Source organism: Capricornis sumatraensis, chromosome 4 (assembly GCF_032405125.1).
Source record: "Capricornis sumatraensis isolate serow.1 chromosome 4, serow.2, whole genome shotgun sequence".
NCBI lineage: Eukaryota > Metazoa > Chordata > Mammalia > Artiodactyla > Bovidae > Capricornis > Capricornis sumatraensis.
The window spans coordinates 10,488,403-10,505,013 of record NC_091072.1 but is presented as its reverse complement, the minus strand read 5'-3'; the positions used below and the strand labels follow the sequence as shown (position 1 = coordinate 10,505,013).

At 38.1% G+C, this 16,611-nt stretch overlaps 1 protein-coding gene across 1 annotated transcript; it reads left to right on the top strand.

Moving 5' to 3' along the window:
- Positions 1-3,091: 3,091 nt before the first annotated feature.
- On the top strand, positions 3,092-15,775 carry IDO1 (indoleamine 2,3-dioxygenase 1). Its single transcript, XM_068971172.1, has 10 exons — positions 3,092-3,190; positions 7,691-7,786; positions 7,901-8,020; positions 8,486-8,604; positions 9,325-9,339; positions 11,887-11,986; positions 12,512-12,629; positions 13,793-13,844; positions 14,297-14,445; positions 15,411-15,775. Exons 1-10 carry the CDS (start codon positions 3,092-3,094, stop codon positions 15,773-15,775), a joined length of 1,233 nt encoding a protein of 410 aa, XP_068827273.1.
- Positions 15,776-16,611: the final 836 nt, after the last annotated feature.

Sequence of the window (16,611 nt, the reverse complement as noted above, 5' to 3'; positions counted from 1 at the left end):
TTATGTCTTCTCTTATATTGATTAAGATTTAATCAACATTTTTTATTAACCAGTTTTTTCCATGTATTGGCTTATTGCTTATGATTGTAATAGTATTTATCTACTGTTTACCCTAAAGAGTAGAACAAACCAGTAACTTTTCAAAACTGTTATTTATAAACAGTTGTCATTTATTGTTCCAGAAAATGCAAGAATTTTAATAATATGTATATCTATTCTCATATCCATGCTATCATGATATATTCTATCATGTATCTATATAAATAATAAAAATTTGCTGGTGTTTTTGGCCTCTATATGAATATGATAGGTGAACTTCCCTGGTAGCTCAGTCATTAAAGAATCTGCCTGCAATGTAGGAGACCTAGGTTCGATCTCAGGGTTGGGAAGATCCCTTGGAGAAAGAAATGGCAACCCACTTGAATGTTCTTGCTTAGGAAATCCTTTGGATAGAGAAATCTGGTGGGCTACAGTCCATGGGGTCACAAGACGAGTACACAACTTAACCACTAAACCACCACCATGAATATGATAGGCTAGCATCATATTTTTTTGTTTGTAATTGTTTTCCCTTGGATCTGATCTCAACAGTCTTAGTCTCATGAACCATTCATTTTTATTTTTATTTTCTATTGAAGTATAGTTGGCTTACAATGTTGTGTTAATTTCTGTTGTACAGGAGCATTCTTGTTTAAAAAATACTCTTTTCTGGTATGGTTTATTAAAAGAAATTAACTGTAGTTTCCTGTGCTATACAGTAAAACGTTGTGGCCTAACCATTATCTCTATAAAAGCTTACATGTGCTAACCCTAATCTCCACTCCATCCCTCCCCCAACCACCTCCCCCCTCTACTTTGGCAATCAAGTCTGTTCTCTATGTCTGTGAGTCTGTTTCTGCTTGAAAGATAGGTTCCTTTGTGTCATATTTTAGATTACATATATAAGTGGTATCATATATTTGTTAGTGTGATCATCTCAAGATGCATGTATGCTGCAGCAAATGGGATTATTTTGCTCTTTATTTTGGCTGCTGCTGCTAAGTCACTTCAGTCGTGTCCGACTCTATGCGACCCCGTAGACAGCAGCGCACCAGGCTCCCCCATCTGTGAGATTCTCCAGGCAAGAACCCTGGAGTGGGTTGCCATTTCCTTCTCCAATGCATGAAAGTGAGAAGTGAAAGTGAAGGTCACTCAGTCGTGTCCGACTCAGCGACCTCATGGACTGCAGCCTACCAGGCTCCTCTGTCCATGGGATTTTCCAAGCAAGAGTACTGGAGTGGGGTGCCACTGATTTTGGCTGAGAGGTATTCAATTGTACCATGTCTTCTTTATCCATTCATCCATCAATGAACAGTTAGGTTGTTTCCAACAACCTTGGCTATTGTGAACAGCACTGCCATGAACATAAGGGTACATGTATCTTTTTGAATTAGAGTTTTGTCTGGAAATATGCCCAGAAGTGGGATTGCTGGATTATATGACAACTCTATTTTTAGTTTTCTGAGGAACCTACATACTCTTTTGGATATTAACTGTCCCAATTTACATTCCTACCAGCAGTGTAGGAGGATAAATCTTAGAGAAGAATAGCCATTTGTGTTCTTCTGGCTGTGTAATTTTAGTTTCAATTTCCTTTACCTTTACAATAAAGGAAACCTACTCTCGCAAAACAAACATCTTTATCAAAAGCCATTATGTACTTAGGAATAATAGTGTTTATTAAAAGCCATCACATGATTAGGAAGAATACTGTGAGAACCATTCTAGAATGGGGTCATTGCAATGCAATGTATTGTTAAAATCTATTGTAAGTACTGAAACCTGAATGACAATATTGCATTGTCTGTTAATGTACTAAACACTCACTTCTCTTTTCTCCTTTTGACCATCATAATGAACAGGATGGCTTCTTCTCTTGCTTCAGCTTTGTGTATAAGATCAAACGATCTCATACGTAAGTGACCACAGACCTCCAGACACTCTGAAAACCTCTACCAAATGCAACCTTAATTTGCATTTTGAAAGAACTATTTTCAAGATAGATTTTTATAATTTATTTCAACTTTAAGCGTATTCTAGAGTCTCCAAATGTGGCCTATTGCCTTACTAGTCCCTTAGAGATCATATACAGTAGAGATGCAAGAAAATCTTCCACAGTTGGGGAGGGAGAGTGTGAAAAAAATTGAGACAGTAGCAATGAAACATTAACATACACACTACTAGGGTAAAATAGATAGCTAGAGGGAAGCAGATGTATCACACAGGGAGCTCAAGCCAGTGTTCTGTGATGCTCTAGAGGGATGAGATGGGGGGTGGGTTGCAAAGGAGGCTCAAGATGGAGGGGATATGTGTATACATATAGCTGATTCACGTTGTATGGCAGAAACCAACACAACATTGTAAAGCAACTATCCTCCAATTAAAAATTTTTTAAAAAAGAACAGTATTGAGAACACTTATGGAATCTGGGTAAGAAAAATGCGACTAGAGGGGTTAAGAGATGCTATGCTTCTAAATTCTTCATGTGCTTGCATTTTTTTTTTTTTTCTATTTCAGAGGCACTAACTCTGGGTACCCAAAATTTTTTTCCATGGCTGCTGAAACAAGACACTAATATGTTCAAAGAACCCTGGAGGTTTAAAAGAAAGCCAATGAATACAATAACTAAAAGATGGTTTAGGCCATTAGGCTCGGTTAAATTCATTGTTCTAATTCAAAGTTTCACTAGTTCTCATAAAATAAAAATGTTATTTCTGGCCACCTATTTTCATGTTTTTTTTTTTTTTTTTTTTGTTATTTCAGTCAGGCCCTTTCCAACTCCCCTTAGGCAGTAAGCAAATGATGTTCCCAGAAATGTTTGATATGGAGTATACACTTTCAGTTTCTTCATGTGATGGACAATTGTGCTTTTGTAGTTTTATTTTTCATCAAACTACAAATAAAGAAAGTAGAAAATGAAACTATTCCAAAAGTGGAAGTCATTTCCTACTGCCTATGTGGTGAGTTGTGGTTGTTGGCTATGGCAACCTCTGTAATAAATAGATGCTCTGAAACTACTCTAGCCTGAGGAGGAACAGAGCAGACTGCAAGAATGGCAGCTGACAAGTCATCTCCTATGGAAAAGTCATGGACCATCTTTAAGGAATACCATATAGATGAGGATGTGGGCTTTGCTCTGCCACTTCCACTGGTAAGAGAGGACACTGGAATATGGGCAAAATTATTTTCTTATCTTGACTTACCTGGATAAGTCAACTTCTACTGAATAAATGTGATTCAGTAATTTCTTTGGAGGCAGAGTTTGAATAAAGGGATCTCAGTTAACTTTCTTAAAATTTTCTTCCTAGAAAATTAGCCTTAGAGGCACTTCTTACTCACCTTACACAGGTACAGAGAGTGATGAGAGAAGGTAACTATAGAGGTATTTTAGTTTAAGACAATCACATTTCAGGGGGTATTTTGAAAAAAATTTTTAAAAAGTAATAAATGACCCATGAGTCAAAGGAACCCACCTTCTCAGCAAAGCATGTGTTCCTGCTTTGATGTTTTTGAGGTGGGGCATCAAGCAACTCTGTGTTGTATTAATATTGTTTGGTATTTACTAAGCCTAAGTTTCAGGCTTAGAGAGAGTTAGACCTGCTAGACCTGCATGCTTTTTCCACAGGTTTTGCTACAAAGGGCAAGGCATTAGAATAAATGTGTGTCTTAAGACTACAGTTTCCTAAGTTATCTTCCCAAGAATGCTGTGAAAAGCCTCTTATCTTTAATATTTTAATCATCACACACTTTTATCTCATTTTTAGCAATTTACAAATGTTAACTTACTCCATCTTTACAACCATCCTGAAAGGTATGTATGCTATTAATCTCATTTTCCTGATGAGAAAGTAAGCCATGCAGATTTTAAGTAATTAGCCAAACTTACACAGCTAGTAATAACAGGGATAGGAAGTGAGTCTAATCAGTCTGGTTCCAGAATCCATTGTCTGAAAACCATTATCTATTCTGCTACACTGCCTAACTCAAGAGAAGGAAAGAACACAAGACATTATTTTGGTTTTTGGTTATTGTTTGTTTTCCTACTCTTGGTTTTAATGAAGTTCATGAGATTCCAGGAGAGGATTTCTGGAAGCCAGTAACATGTTGTGACAATGCTGTATACCAGGATGTACCTGTTTACTTGTAACTGGAACAGAATCCAGACTCTAGAGATAACCTTTAAGTGTGACAAATACATATTTTAGTCAGAATCTAACTATATTTAGAAATCACATCTAGTAAATACCTTGGTTGATACAGGCAAATCTAAAGCAAATTCTTTGTCACAATCTAATTTTCACATGATTAAGTTAATTGAAGAAAATGAAGCAGATGTTTTAATTTTATTGCTAAAAGCAACTGGCTTACTTTATATTTTCAAATCAATAATATTCAGACTTACTCTCTCTTCACTAAAGTGCACAAGTGCCAAGACTGGATGTTTTGAAGAAATATTTATCAATGGTATAAAAAAAAAACTTTTTCAGGAACTGAAAATTCTCATATCAAATTTATTTTTTATTTCCCTATAAAGTTAGTTCTCTTATAAAAGAAAATAATCACAATAATTATGTGAATGAGTAAGTGAAATTTGTTCAGTTGTGTCTGACTCTTTTCTACCCCATGGACTGTAGCCCACCAGGCTCCTCTGTCTATGGAATTCTACAGGCAAGAAAACTGGAGTGGGTTGCCATTCCCTTCTCCAGGGAATCTTCCCTACTCAGGGATTGAACCTGGGTCTCCTACATTGCAGGAAGATTCTTTATCATCTGAGCCACCAAGGAAGCCACAAGTAATTATGTAGACCTCTAAAACAGAGTCCAAGGGCTAAACCCCAAAACTAAATAAAAATAAAACACTTCCTGAGCTATTTAAAAAACAATGCTGCTACTTGAGATGCCTATGAAATTAGATTTTGTATCCTGAAACAGGATGAAAACAAAATTAGAGGTTACTTTTATTTCCTCACTGAAGATCTTTCCTGGAAATTAGAGGTTCAAAAATACCCATTTCATCTCTTATAATCTATCACCTTCCAACTGTAAAGCCAAATAATTTGTCTTCTGATTTCACGTAGATGCAAAATGCATTCTCTCATCTAGCAGGAGTTGAATGACCGTCTATGTTACCCTTTATTAGTTTATAATATATCATTCAGGCATCCTTTGAACCAGAAGGATATTATTGATTGAATTTTACATTTGTTGAAAATTCTGTCCAATAAGACACTAATCTGGACACATAATAAAGTACTTCTGTTATTTGGGGAAAGTAGCCCCAATAAGAATTTCAGACGTGCTACACACACCACAGGTGAAACACAGAATAGAGAAAATATGTATGTATTACTAAAACCATCAGAGCACAGTAGTTTTGTGGTTAGGGAGAAAAAATTCAGAGCAAACACAAGAAAGGTGATTATCTAGTGAATATACTGCCTAGATCTTTCATTCCTAAAAATTTGCCCTCACTAATTCTAGCCAATTCTCTGCAGCCCCTGAACAGGTTTGAAGTTTTTATTACATTTGTCTTCATACTTTATAGCTTCCTTATAATATTAACTTGGTTTTGAAGCTTAAAGCCTCACTCACCTTGGTTTCATGTAAACTCAATTTATGCCCTCTCCCCTTAATTCAGTATTGGTGCCCCCAAGAGCACATCTGGAAGCAGCTTAATGAAGAAGGCCTGGGGAGTTTTCAGGACTCTGAATCTCATTTCAGGCTGTGACTTAATTCTTTGGTTTTTATGTTTTCCCTTGAGACGCGATTAGAAACAACACCCAGGGAGGCACTTATTAAAAACGAAAACCAACTGAGTAAAATTTAAAACGTCTTTGGCTTCCTTCAGTGATTCATGAAATGGGCATCATCCCAACCAGCAGGAAGGAAAGTACTCTGAGGAGCTGTACAAAAATGAAAGACTTTTATAGGCAGAAGAGAGCAGAAACAAGGAAGTCATCCCCACAGAGTGGATTGGTTGTATCGAGGTCACATTTCTTTAGAGAAAAGCAGGTCTCTATGAGCAGATCGGTTCACTACTGCTGGCCAGGGGATTCTGAAGTGACTGGTTTAGGATTCCACTCTGGGAGAAGCAGAAACTGTAATTAAGTATTGTCTCCATTTAGTGACATGGGACTTAAGTTACTAGATTCTGGGTTTTGGGGTCTCTTTATTTTTAATTTTTTATTTTGTATTGGAGTATAGCCAATTAACATTGTTATAATAGTTTCAGTCGATCAGTTCAGTCGCTCAGTCGTGTCTGATTCCCATGAATGGCAGCACGCCAGGTTTCCCTGTCCAACACCAACTCCCAGAGCTTGCTCAAACTCATGTCCATCATGTCCGTGATACCATCTAACCATCTCATCCCCTGTGGTCTGCTTCTCCTGCGTTCAATGACCCCAACATCGGGGTCATTCTTCAGCATCAGATGGCCAAAGAATTGGAGTTTCAACTTCAGCGTCAGTCCCTCCAATGAATATTCAGAACTGATTTCCTTTAGTTTCAGGCAGACAGCAAAGGGATTTAGCCATACATACACATTTATCCATTCTCCTCCAAACTCCCCTCCCATCCAGGCTGCCACATAACACTGAGCAGTCTTATTTATAACACTCTTTTATTTGGATTTCATTTTTATGTACTTGACCAAAAATTTTCCTGTTGTACCATATACATATATATACATATACACACACACATATATATACATATATATGCACATATATACAACAAATATATAGCATCTCTTGCATGTCTAGTACTGTGCTAAGAAATACAGAATTAAAAATATGATATAATCCTTGCCTTCAGATAGTGAGATGTAAAAAGAGAAAACATCTTTTAGAAGTTGGAAATCCTTATGTTTGCATTACAATGAACTATGTGCACAAAACTAGCCATAAATCTGCCTGAGCCTTGCTTGTCTTATTTATGACATGGAGATAACTTTGGGGGCCATTATAATAATTAAACAAGAAATAATTAAACAAAAAATTGAAGCAAAACTGCCTCATTACTGACATTTAATAAATCTCATTTTCCTTCTATTCAAAAAAAAATTAACATCTAGCTGAGGAGGTAAAAATATAGCAGACAGCAATAAATTACTTAGGGTTTCCCTGGTAGCTCAGCAATAAGGAAACTGCCTGCCAATGCAGAAGACTTGGGTTCAATCCCTGGGTTGGGAAGATCCCCTGGAGAAGGAAATGGCAACCCACTGCAGTATTCTTGCCTGGGAAATCCCGTGGACAGGGAAACTTGGTGGGCTAAGTCCATGGGGTCTTAAAGAGTTGGACACAACTGACTACACAACAACAACAATAACAAATCACTTAATGTGAAAGGGTATAATTCATAGGATTCCTCATTGAAGGCATACCTAATAGAATGGAATAGTCAGGAAGATGTCAACAAAATGTTTCAAGGGATCTTTGCAAAGGAGACAGATGAGAGGAAGAAGAGAAGCACAGAGAAGGTCCTGAGCTCTTTGTGTGCAGGTGACAATGCCTGGCCTGCTGGCCCTAGACAGGTTAAGTGCGTGTCAGCATTGCACGGCATTGATACAGAGGCAACATGGACCATCAGTGGAGGCACCACTATTGGATAAGACCTTCCATTGGTGAATCAAAGCCCTGTTTCTTCTTTTTAAGGAGGAGCTCCCTCATCCTTATGATGCCTGGATCTCTATTGCTAGAAATCTGCCTGAACTGATCAAGAACAACCAGCTACGTGTGGAAGTTGAGAAGGTTTGGAAAAAATATTACACGTTTTCTATTTCAGCTTTTTAAAAGCATTAACTTGGTTTTGTGGCAATTGCATCACACATTTTGAGTTGAGTCTATTTCTCTATTTATTCTCAGTTAGCAACGCTCAGCACTGATGGCCTCCGAGGCCACAAGGCACAGCGCCTGGCACACTTGGTTCTGGGATACATCACCATGGCGTATGTGTGGGGTCGAGGCGATGGAGACATCCGCAAGGTCTGGAGATTTTCATATGTTCGTTTATGCTAACACAGCAGACTGACATCCAGTTGACATTTAATGTAAATGAACTCTAAGAGTATTGTCACGGCATTTGTGAAGCTTGAGGATCTTGTGCGGAGGAGTTGCCTAACAAATATTTGGGGAATGGATGGATGCTTGAGCGAATGGTTACAAATGATTCCCAGGCCATTAGAAAGTCAAGAATACATCCTTGATTTCCTCTGGCCCTCTAGTTAGGCTTTGTTCTCTCCATGCCCAGATTATGTCCACATCATCACAAATCTCAAATGTAAGGGTTTAATAAGTACTGGGCTTAAGTTACGAAATGAGGAAGAGGCAATGACATTGGTTTGGTTTCACAGGGCCCTTATGTAGAACAGTTAATCTTTTGACACCGAGAAAGCAGAAGCGAAGGTGAGACATTTCAGAGGTTAATACTAAAAGTCGTGTTTTCATTAGGTCTTGCCAAGCAATATCGCTGTTCCTTACTGCCAGCTGTCTGAGAAGCTGGGACTGCCTCCTATTCTGCTCTATGCGGATTGTGTCTTGGCAAACTGGAAGAAAAAAGATCCCAATGGGTATGTAAACAGTGATTATAACAGGAATTAAAGATGTTCACAGTATTTTAATCAAAAGGGAATTGGTCATTTGTTTAATCTTTGGCAGCATGTCTTTCTTCTCTGTTGTTAAGATGTAAAATATACATGCATGTGAGAGAGAGAGGTGTGTTGTCAACATACAATGAAATGTACATATCTTAAGTGTTCAGTTTGATCAGTTTGACTGGCTTCTTTTGAGATTGGACAAATTTCAATTTTAACTATTGAGTCGAATCAACACATCTTTGGCGGTAGAAGTCGCAATGTCTGGGCTTTCAAAAGAGTCTGCTTAGAATCTCGGCCCTTCCTAAGCATTGACTAATGAATCTGCTACAATGAAGGGTCAGAGGCTTTGGGTGTGTATCCGCAGAGGCGTGTTCTAGATGCGGGAGTACCGCAAAATGAAATGATTTGATTTTGAAAATTTCTTATTAGTAACAAGGTTTCCAATTGGTTTTGACAATCCACGTCTGTTCCTTGCATGTTTAATTGTTTCTTTCACTAATAAAGTCCTAAATTAAATGTTTGTGACACCTGGTTGACAAATATTGAAAAAAACACACCTTTACAATTTATGTTTTTTTTTTACCTTTGCTAGATCAGTAGTATTAAATGAAATAACTCAAAACCATTTAATCTTTACATTGGTTTCCTTTCCATCTTCCAATTGATCCACGGCTTCATGGCTGCTCTCCTAAGGCCCATGACTTATGAGTAAGTACTTCATCTTTTTTATTCGAAGAATTACTATTACTCAAAGTAAATAAGGATGTATCACTACCCTCAAAGTGCATTCTTTTAAAAGGCCAATTGATTTTAGGCAAAAAATACAAAAATCTTATTTGTATATGCAGATGATACCTGACTTAAGGATGGTTCAACTTACGATTTTTTGACCTTGCTGCTGCTACTGCTGCTAAGTCGCTTCAGTCATGTCCGACTCTGTGAGACCCCGTAGACGGCAGCCCACCAGGCTCTCCTGTCCCTGGGACCTTAGGATGATGCAAAAGTGATATATGTTCACTAGAAACTCAGTTTGAATTTTGAATTTTGATCTTTCCCTAAGTAGGTGTGCAGTACATACTCTCCTGTGATCCTGGGCAGGGCAGTGCAGCTCCCAGGCAGCCTCACTGTCAAGAGAGTAAACAACTGATACACTTAAAACCATCACGCACCCAGACGACCATTCTGTTTTTCACTTTCAGTATTCAATAAATCACAAGAGATATTCCACACTTTACTATAAAATAGATTTTGTATTAGGTGATTTTGCCCAACTCTAGGCTAACGCAAGTGTTCTAAGCACATTTACCATAGGCTAGGCTAAACTCTGGGGCACCCAGGTGGGCCAGTGGTAAAGAATCCAATCTGCCTGCCAATGCAGGGGACACAGGAGAAGTGGGTTCGAGTCCTGGGTCAAGAAGATCCTCTGAAGGAGGAAATGGCAATCCACTCCAGTATTCTTGTCTGGAAAATCCCATGGACAGAGGAGCCTGGTGGGCTACAGTCCTTGGGATCACAATGACTGTGACCCCAAGGTCACAGTGAGTGAGACAGACACAACTTGAGTCAGACACAACTTAGCAGGACCACAAGGCTAATATTTGATAGGCTAATATCTGATATTTGGTAGGTTAGGTATATTGAATGAATTTTCAACTTATCTTCAACTGAAGATGGATTTATTGATATATAACACCATTGTAAGTTTAAGAAGATCTGTAGATAAATATGGAGAAGGCAATGGCACCCCACTCCAGCACTGTTGCCTGGAAAATCCCATGGATGGAGAAGCCTGGTGGGATGCAGTCCATGGGGTCACTAAGAACATACATACATACAAAATGCACATACATCTGTGTATCCATGACCCCATGACCTCAGTGGCCAGAGGTAATAAAACTATTCTTTTTGACCCAAGTTTTACTATTTTTGGCCTAGGTACTTAACAGAGGCTAAGAGCTAAGGAAGCTAAAGTAAATACAGGAATAAGCTTACCCTTATGAAACTGGGTTAATTTGGAGGAAAGAAGATGCATGAAAATTATGTAAATTGTTATATGATCAAGAGAAGAATTAAGGAATTAAAGGACTATGAGTTCAAGTCAAACAAAAGGCACAAGGAAAGAATCCTATAGCAAGGAATTTAAGCTGGATTTGAAGAGTGACTAGGCATAGGTTAGAAGAAGGAAAACCTGGGACTTCCCTGGTGGTCCAGTGGTTAAGATTCTGACTTCCAGTGCGCGGCATGTTCCCTATCCCTGGTTGGGGAACTAAGATCCCATGTGTCATGTGGCCAGGAAAAGTAAAGGAAGAAGAAGGAAAAGTTGAGCATGTTCACAGTGGAGGAAACAGCAAGAATGAGGGCTTTGAAATGACGAAAATCTTAGTGCATTTTCAGAATTGAAGGAAGGCTCGTGTCACTGATACATCATAAATAAAGAAGGTAACAGTATAGGAAGGGGATGAAGAAATAAACTATAGAAATATTATATAGGACTTTGGGCTCTGATAAGGGGGTAAAACAGTATCTTTAAAGGGGAAGCTACGGAAGGTTTTTAAAGGGAGAATGATTTCACCAGCCCCATTTGAGGCTGAAACTGATGAAATATCTTATTCAATGAGCCCCAGGAAGTTAGGTGTGGAAATGGTTTGAGACCATACATGTAACTGCCATGAAACTCAGAGGTGTACTGATGCTGAGACCATATTTGCATCAACACAAAACTTCAGTGCAAAAGAAAATAAGGTGTAATAAATTATTTGAATTTCCCAATCAATTCCTTTGTAAGGCAGGATATATCACTGAGAAATTGAGTCAGGCTCACAGATGAAAATATGGGTACTATGTTTATTTAATTCAAAAATCTACTTTTGTAAACAATATCTCACAGATATCTCTATAAACCTTGAGTTTATAAATTTGTGAAAAATTGATGAGATAATAGAAAAAGAAATGCTCTTGAAGTTTCTAGTTTCAAGTTCTAGAATGGAATTTCAAGTTCCAGCTTAAAGTACTGTTAATTTTATGACCTTAGACAACAGACCTAACATTAATATTCCTAACTACATAATGGATATAGTAAACCTGCCATACTTATCTCACAAGATTATTTTGAAAATGGAGGGTAAATAAAAGTCTTGGAAATGAATAAGAATCCAACAAATAGATCAATATTGTTACTAAATTTTTCTTTTTCTTTTTAGCTTTTCTTTCTTTTATTTTTACTAAATTCTTGACTTCCTGGATTAATTTTCTTAGGAACATGGACATTCTGTTCTCATTTCCTGGTGGGGACTGCGGCAAAGGCTTCTTTCTGATTTCTCTGTTGGTGGAAATAGCAGCTGCCTCTGCAATCAAAGTATGTCAGTCCAGAAAAATGGGCGTTTTGATTCACTTAAGCAGAACAATTACTTAATGGCAGATCACTATTATGCATAAAGTAACTTGATCCTGACTGAATAGAGGATTTTATGATTGAATTGGAGATAAAGTATCCCCTGGTACAAATAAATACTTTATTTTTTTTTGTCTCTTCTAAAATATAAAATGTAAGAGCCATATAATTAGAATCAAATTTGAAGCCCTAATAAGAGAGAAATATTTTCAACGCAACTTGCCATTGGAATTTTGTCTCACAGTGACAAAAAGCTAGTGATTTTTTGCCTTAGAGATAGAAACACATAAAACTATATAAACTTATCTCTAAGTGATACATTAATAAAGACAAACCCAAGTTTAATTAAACATATAGAAATTAGTCAAACAATCCAAGAAAGAAATGGAAATACTAAATTTATTGTGGGCATTAAGATTTAGAAGAACTTTATTCTATGCCAATATTTATTTATGAAATCTGAAGTGTTTGTCTTCTTTTTTTTTTAAGGTGATCCCCAATATATTTGATGCAGTACAACGTGAAGACACAGATACTTTGCAGAAGGCACTGCTTGACATATCTTCCAGCCTGCGCAAAGCCCGGAAAGCATTTTCTCAAATTCATGGCAAGTATTGTGTGCCTTGCAAATACTAGACCATGCTCAGATGTTTCTGGTTATCTAGATGTAGTCTTGCAGAGAAATGGAAGCAAAATCAACTCTCACATAGTGGGTGTGTTTGCGTTTTCTTTTATCTCACTGAATTATTTTATGTACTTTCCATGTGGTGGGTTTTATTATATTCAGAGAATCTAAATTTTGAGAGAGAAGATAAATGACCCAAGATAATATAAGTACTAAACAGGGAAGCCAGAATTCCACTAAAAATTCTGGAACAACTTGGCAAAGGTGCAGGATATGTAAGTTCTGAAAAACTTAGCTTCTGCTTGATAAGAACTCTCTATGAATTCTGCTTTTACATAAATTAACTAGAAAGCCATCTAAAACAGCCATGGGGTTCGAAAGTTATCATAAAATTAACAGCTAAAAACGATAACAAAAAGAGTACATAAACAAGGATTTGCAAAAGGAAATGTCCCCTACTGGATGTGCCTAACAAATATGTGACTGCGTATCACTGGGCTTTGGTACGAAGATTGGCCTTCAAACCAAAGACATTAGCAGGCTTTGGAGAGGGACACCCAGAGGTGTGATCCCTAGGGCTCCAGGAGGTTCTGTTTTATTTTTATTTTTTGTGTTTAGGTTTGGGGTTTCTTTATGTAAGTAATTTATCAGTTATGCCCCAGTAAAAACATGTTGCTGTTGTTTAGTCTCTAAATCATGTCCAACTCTTTCACAATCCCATGGACTATAGCCCACCAGGCTTCTCTGGAACCAGAGAACCCAACCTGCATCTCCTTCACCGGCAGGCGGATTCTTTGCCGCTGAGCCACAAGGGAAGCCCAGTAAACATATGAAGCATCCTTAAGTAAATGTTGGAAGTTTAGTTGGTCTCCTGAGGATGAGTGGTGAATGGGCCCGGGCTCTTTGTCACAAGATATGTGCTGCTCCCATAGTAGACCCCATTCAGTGTACACAGGTGATAGAGGACAGGTGAGTGAAAGCTTGACCTCAGGGAATTTTTCTGCACAGAATGACATAGTACCTTTCTTGTGTCTTATACTGAAATCCAGGATCAGTTGTTTATAACACCTTCATTTTTTCCAATATATCTGATTCTACTTAATTAGGTGTATCTCATCTTTTTTTGTTGTTGTTTTTTGTTTTAGAATATGTGGACCCAAACCTATTTTTCAATGTTCTTCGAATATACTTGTCTGGGTATGTAGCCTTATGCTTGGTTCTGTTTTCACTTAGACAATTAACAAAAAGAAGACAACAAATTTCCACTGATGGAACCCACTATCAATCCAGTTTAAGAAACAATTTATATCCTAAAATACATGTTGCAAGAAAAAATAGGCTATTCTCTTAGTTACTACTTGGGCAGGCACACACTGGAGTATGGACAAGAAAGCTAGTCATCTTAAAGAGAGTGAAATACCCTTTGGTAGTGAAAGGTAAGATTTGACTTATAGAATCCTTATGCTGAATTTGCTCAGAACCATATTAATTATTATTCTCTTGCTTGAACATGAGTAGAAGGGGGAGTATGGGAGAAGTACAATGAAGCCTAGCTCATTTCACTTTCCACTCATCCTCTGTTGCAAGATTTGACATACAAAAATTTAGCAATTGATAAAATACTGATTATTCTTCCCTTCCTGATTTAGTTGGAAAGGCAACCCCTTGCTGTCAGAGGGTCTGCTGTATGAAGGCGTCTGGGACACCCCAAAGAAGTTTGCTGGAGGCAGTGCAGCCCAAAGCAGCATCTTTCAGTGCTTTGATGTTCTCCTGGGCATTCAGCACACTGTTGGTGGAGGTGAGTGGCAAATGACAAACGACCAGAATCACTTAAGCTAATAGGATAGTATCTAAAAAGTGCCTTCCCATCAGCATCTTATCTGAACTTATCAGATACTTTTAGAAGAATCAGTAGAGACTTTACTGCAATCATCTTATTACACCATGAAGAAGCAGAAACTGAAAGAGGCTCATAAACAGACTCCCTGTTTACCAACTAAAAAGCAGGGAGGCCAGAACTCAGACCAAGTTCAACACCATCTTAATCTTGATATTTGAACATGTCTATGAGGTCTGATTGAGTAGTGAAGCCAATATCACCTGAACATGTAAGGTCAGATTTAGAAAGAGAAAGAAAGTTTGCAAATGAGATAAGACCACAAGCAGAAGCTGGCGAGTGGAGAGGCTTGGCACTGTTCTAGTTCCCTGACCTACCCCACAGGGAGCCCAGGGCCAATACATGCACCAAAGTTTAAAGATGAACCACCTTCATTATATTCCTTCTAGGGGATTAAGGGAGCAGAGGAAGAAGCTCCAGGAAGAACTTCTTTCTGCTTTTCTTTCTTTCCTAAACTTCTGTTGAACAGTCAAAGGGGAAAGCTTTGGGTTGCATGACAGTAAGTTTATTTGTTTGTTAGTTTTTTCCTGAGCTCATTCTCTTATTTTAAAATGATCCCTTTAATTCTCCTGGACTCAGCATCACAGTCTATCAAGTATAGTACATCTACTCTGTCCTTAGAAGGATCAAATCCAGTAGGAACATGAGAAAGGAGGCAAAAAAAAAAAAAAAAAAGAATGAGTTTAGCTCATACGGTTTTTAAAATTAAGTGTATTTTGCAGTAATTACCATTACTAGTAGCAAGATTAGTAGGATGCTGACTTGATGGTTATAAATTCATAGCCACCCACTCTGGCCCCACTTGGCCCTCCCTCCCTGGACTGGAGACTGCTTCAGACTCCTTACTAACTCATCTTTGTCTTCAGTCCCTTCAGACTTTGCTGCTGAATTTCTCCAGGAGATGAGAACATACATGCCACCAGCTCACCAGAGCTTTCTCCTCTCATTAAAGGCAAAGCCCTCGGTCCGTGAGTTTGTTCTTTCAAAAGGCAATGCTACCCTGCAGGAAATTTACAATGAGTGCGTGGAAGCTATGGTTTCCTTGAGAAACTACCATTTGCGAATAGTAGCTAAATACATCATGATTCCTGCAAGCCAGCAATCCAAGGTGGAAAGAAGCTCGGAAGAAGCTTCAGAGTCAAAAAGTAAAGGAACTGGAGGCACCAATATCATGGACTTTCTGAAGACTGTAAGAGGTAAAACTGTGAACTGCCTGTTGAAGGAAGATTAATTGTAATCCAAGAAAGTAAATTTTTGGCATATTTTGTTTATTTTGATGTGTTAATTATCACTGTCCACTTTATCAGAAATAGCATTGACATTCATCATTTGAGGAGAGAAAAATGAAACTTATGTCCATACAAAAGCCTGCACAGGGATGTTTATTGCAGCTTTATCATAATCACCCAAACTTGGAAACATCCAAGATGTCCTTCAATGGCTGACTGGATGAACAAATCGAAGTACATCCTGACAATAGAATATTTTTCAGGGCTGAAAAGAAATGAGTGCTGTGTGACAACCTAGAGGGGTGGGATTGGGTGAGAGGAAGATTCGAGAGGCAGGGACATATGTATACCTATGGCAGATTCATGATTTATTGCAGAAACTTACACAAGATTGTAAAGCAATCATTCTCCAATTAAAAAATAAAATTTAAAAATTTTATAAAAAAGAAATGAGTGTGGTGTATTTCTTCCTGGTTCAGTAAAAAATGTTGAAAATAACTTATTTACAAAATACAAACAGACACATAGACTGTTTGGGATTAACATATACACACTGCTGCTGCTGCCGCTGCTGCTAAGTCATGTCAGTCGTTTGCAACTCTGTGCAACCCCATAGATGGTAGCCCACCAGGTTCCCCTGTCCCTGGGATTCTCCAGGCAAGAACAATGGAGTGGGTTGCCATTTTCTCCAATGCATGAAAGTGAAAAGTGAAAGTGAAGTGGCTCATTTGTGTCCAAATCTTAGCAACCCCATGGACTGCAGCCTACCAGGCTCCTCCGTCCATGGGATTTTCCAGGTAAGAGTACTGGAGTGGGTTGCCATTGCCTTCTCCCATCT

What these genes read in the sequence shown, in the direction of transcription:
- IDO1 (XM_068971172.1), top strand. Translation starts at nt 3,092, where the DNA reads ATGGCAGCTGACAAGTCATCTCCTATGGAAAAGTCATGGACCATCTTT. An exon ending in TACGTGTGGAAGTTGAGAAG is followed by an intron (nt 7,787 to 7,900) that starts GTTTGGAAAAAA and finishes ATTTATTCTCAG; the next exon opens with TTAGCAACGCTCAGCACTGA. An exon ending in AGCATTTTCTCAAATTCATG is followed by an intron (nt 12,630 to 13,792) that starts GCAAGTATTGTG and finishes TTTTTGTTTTAG; the next exon opens with AATATGTGGACCCAAACCTA.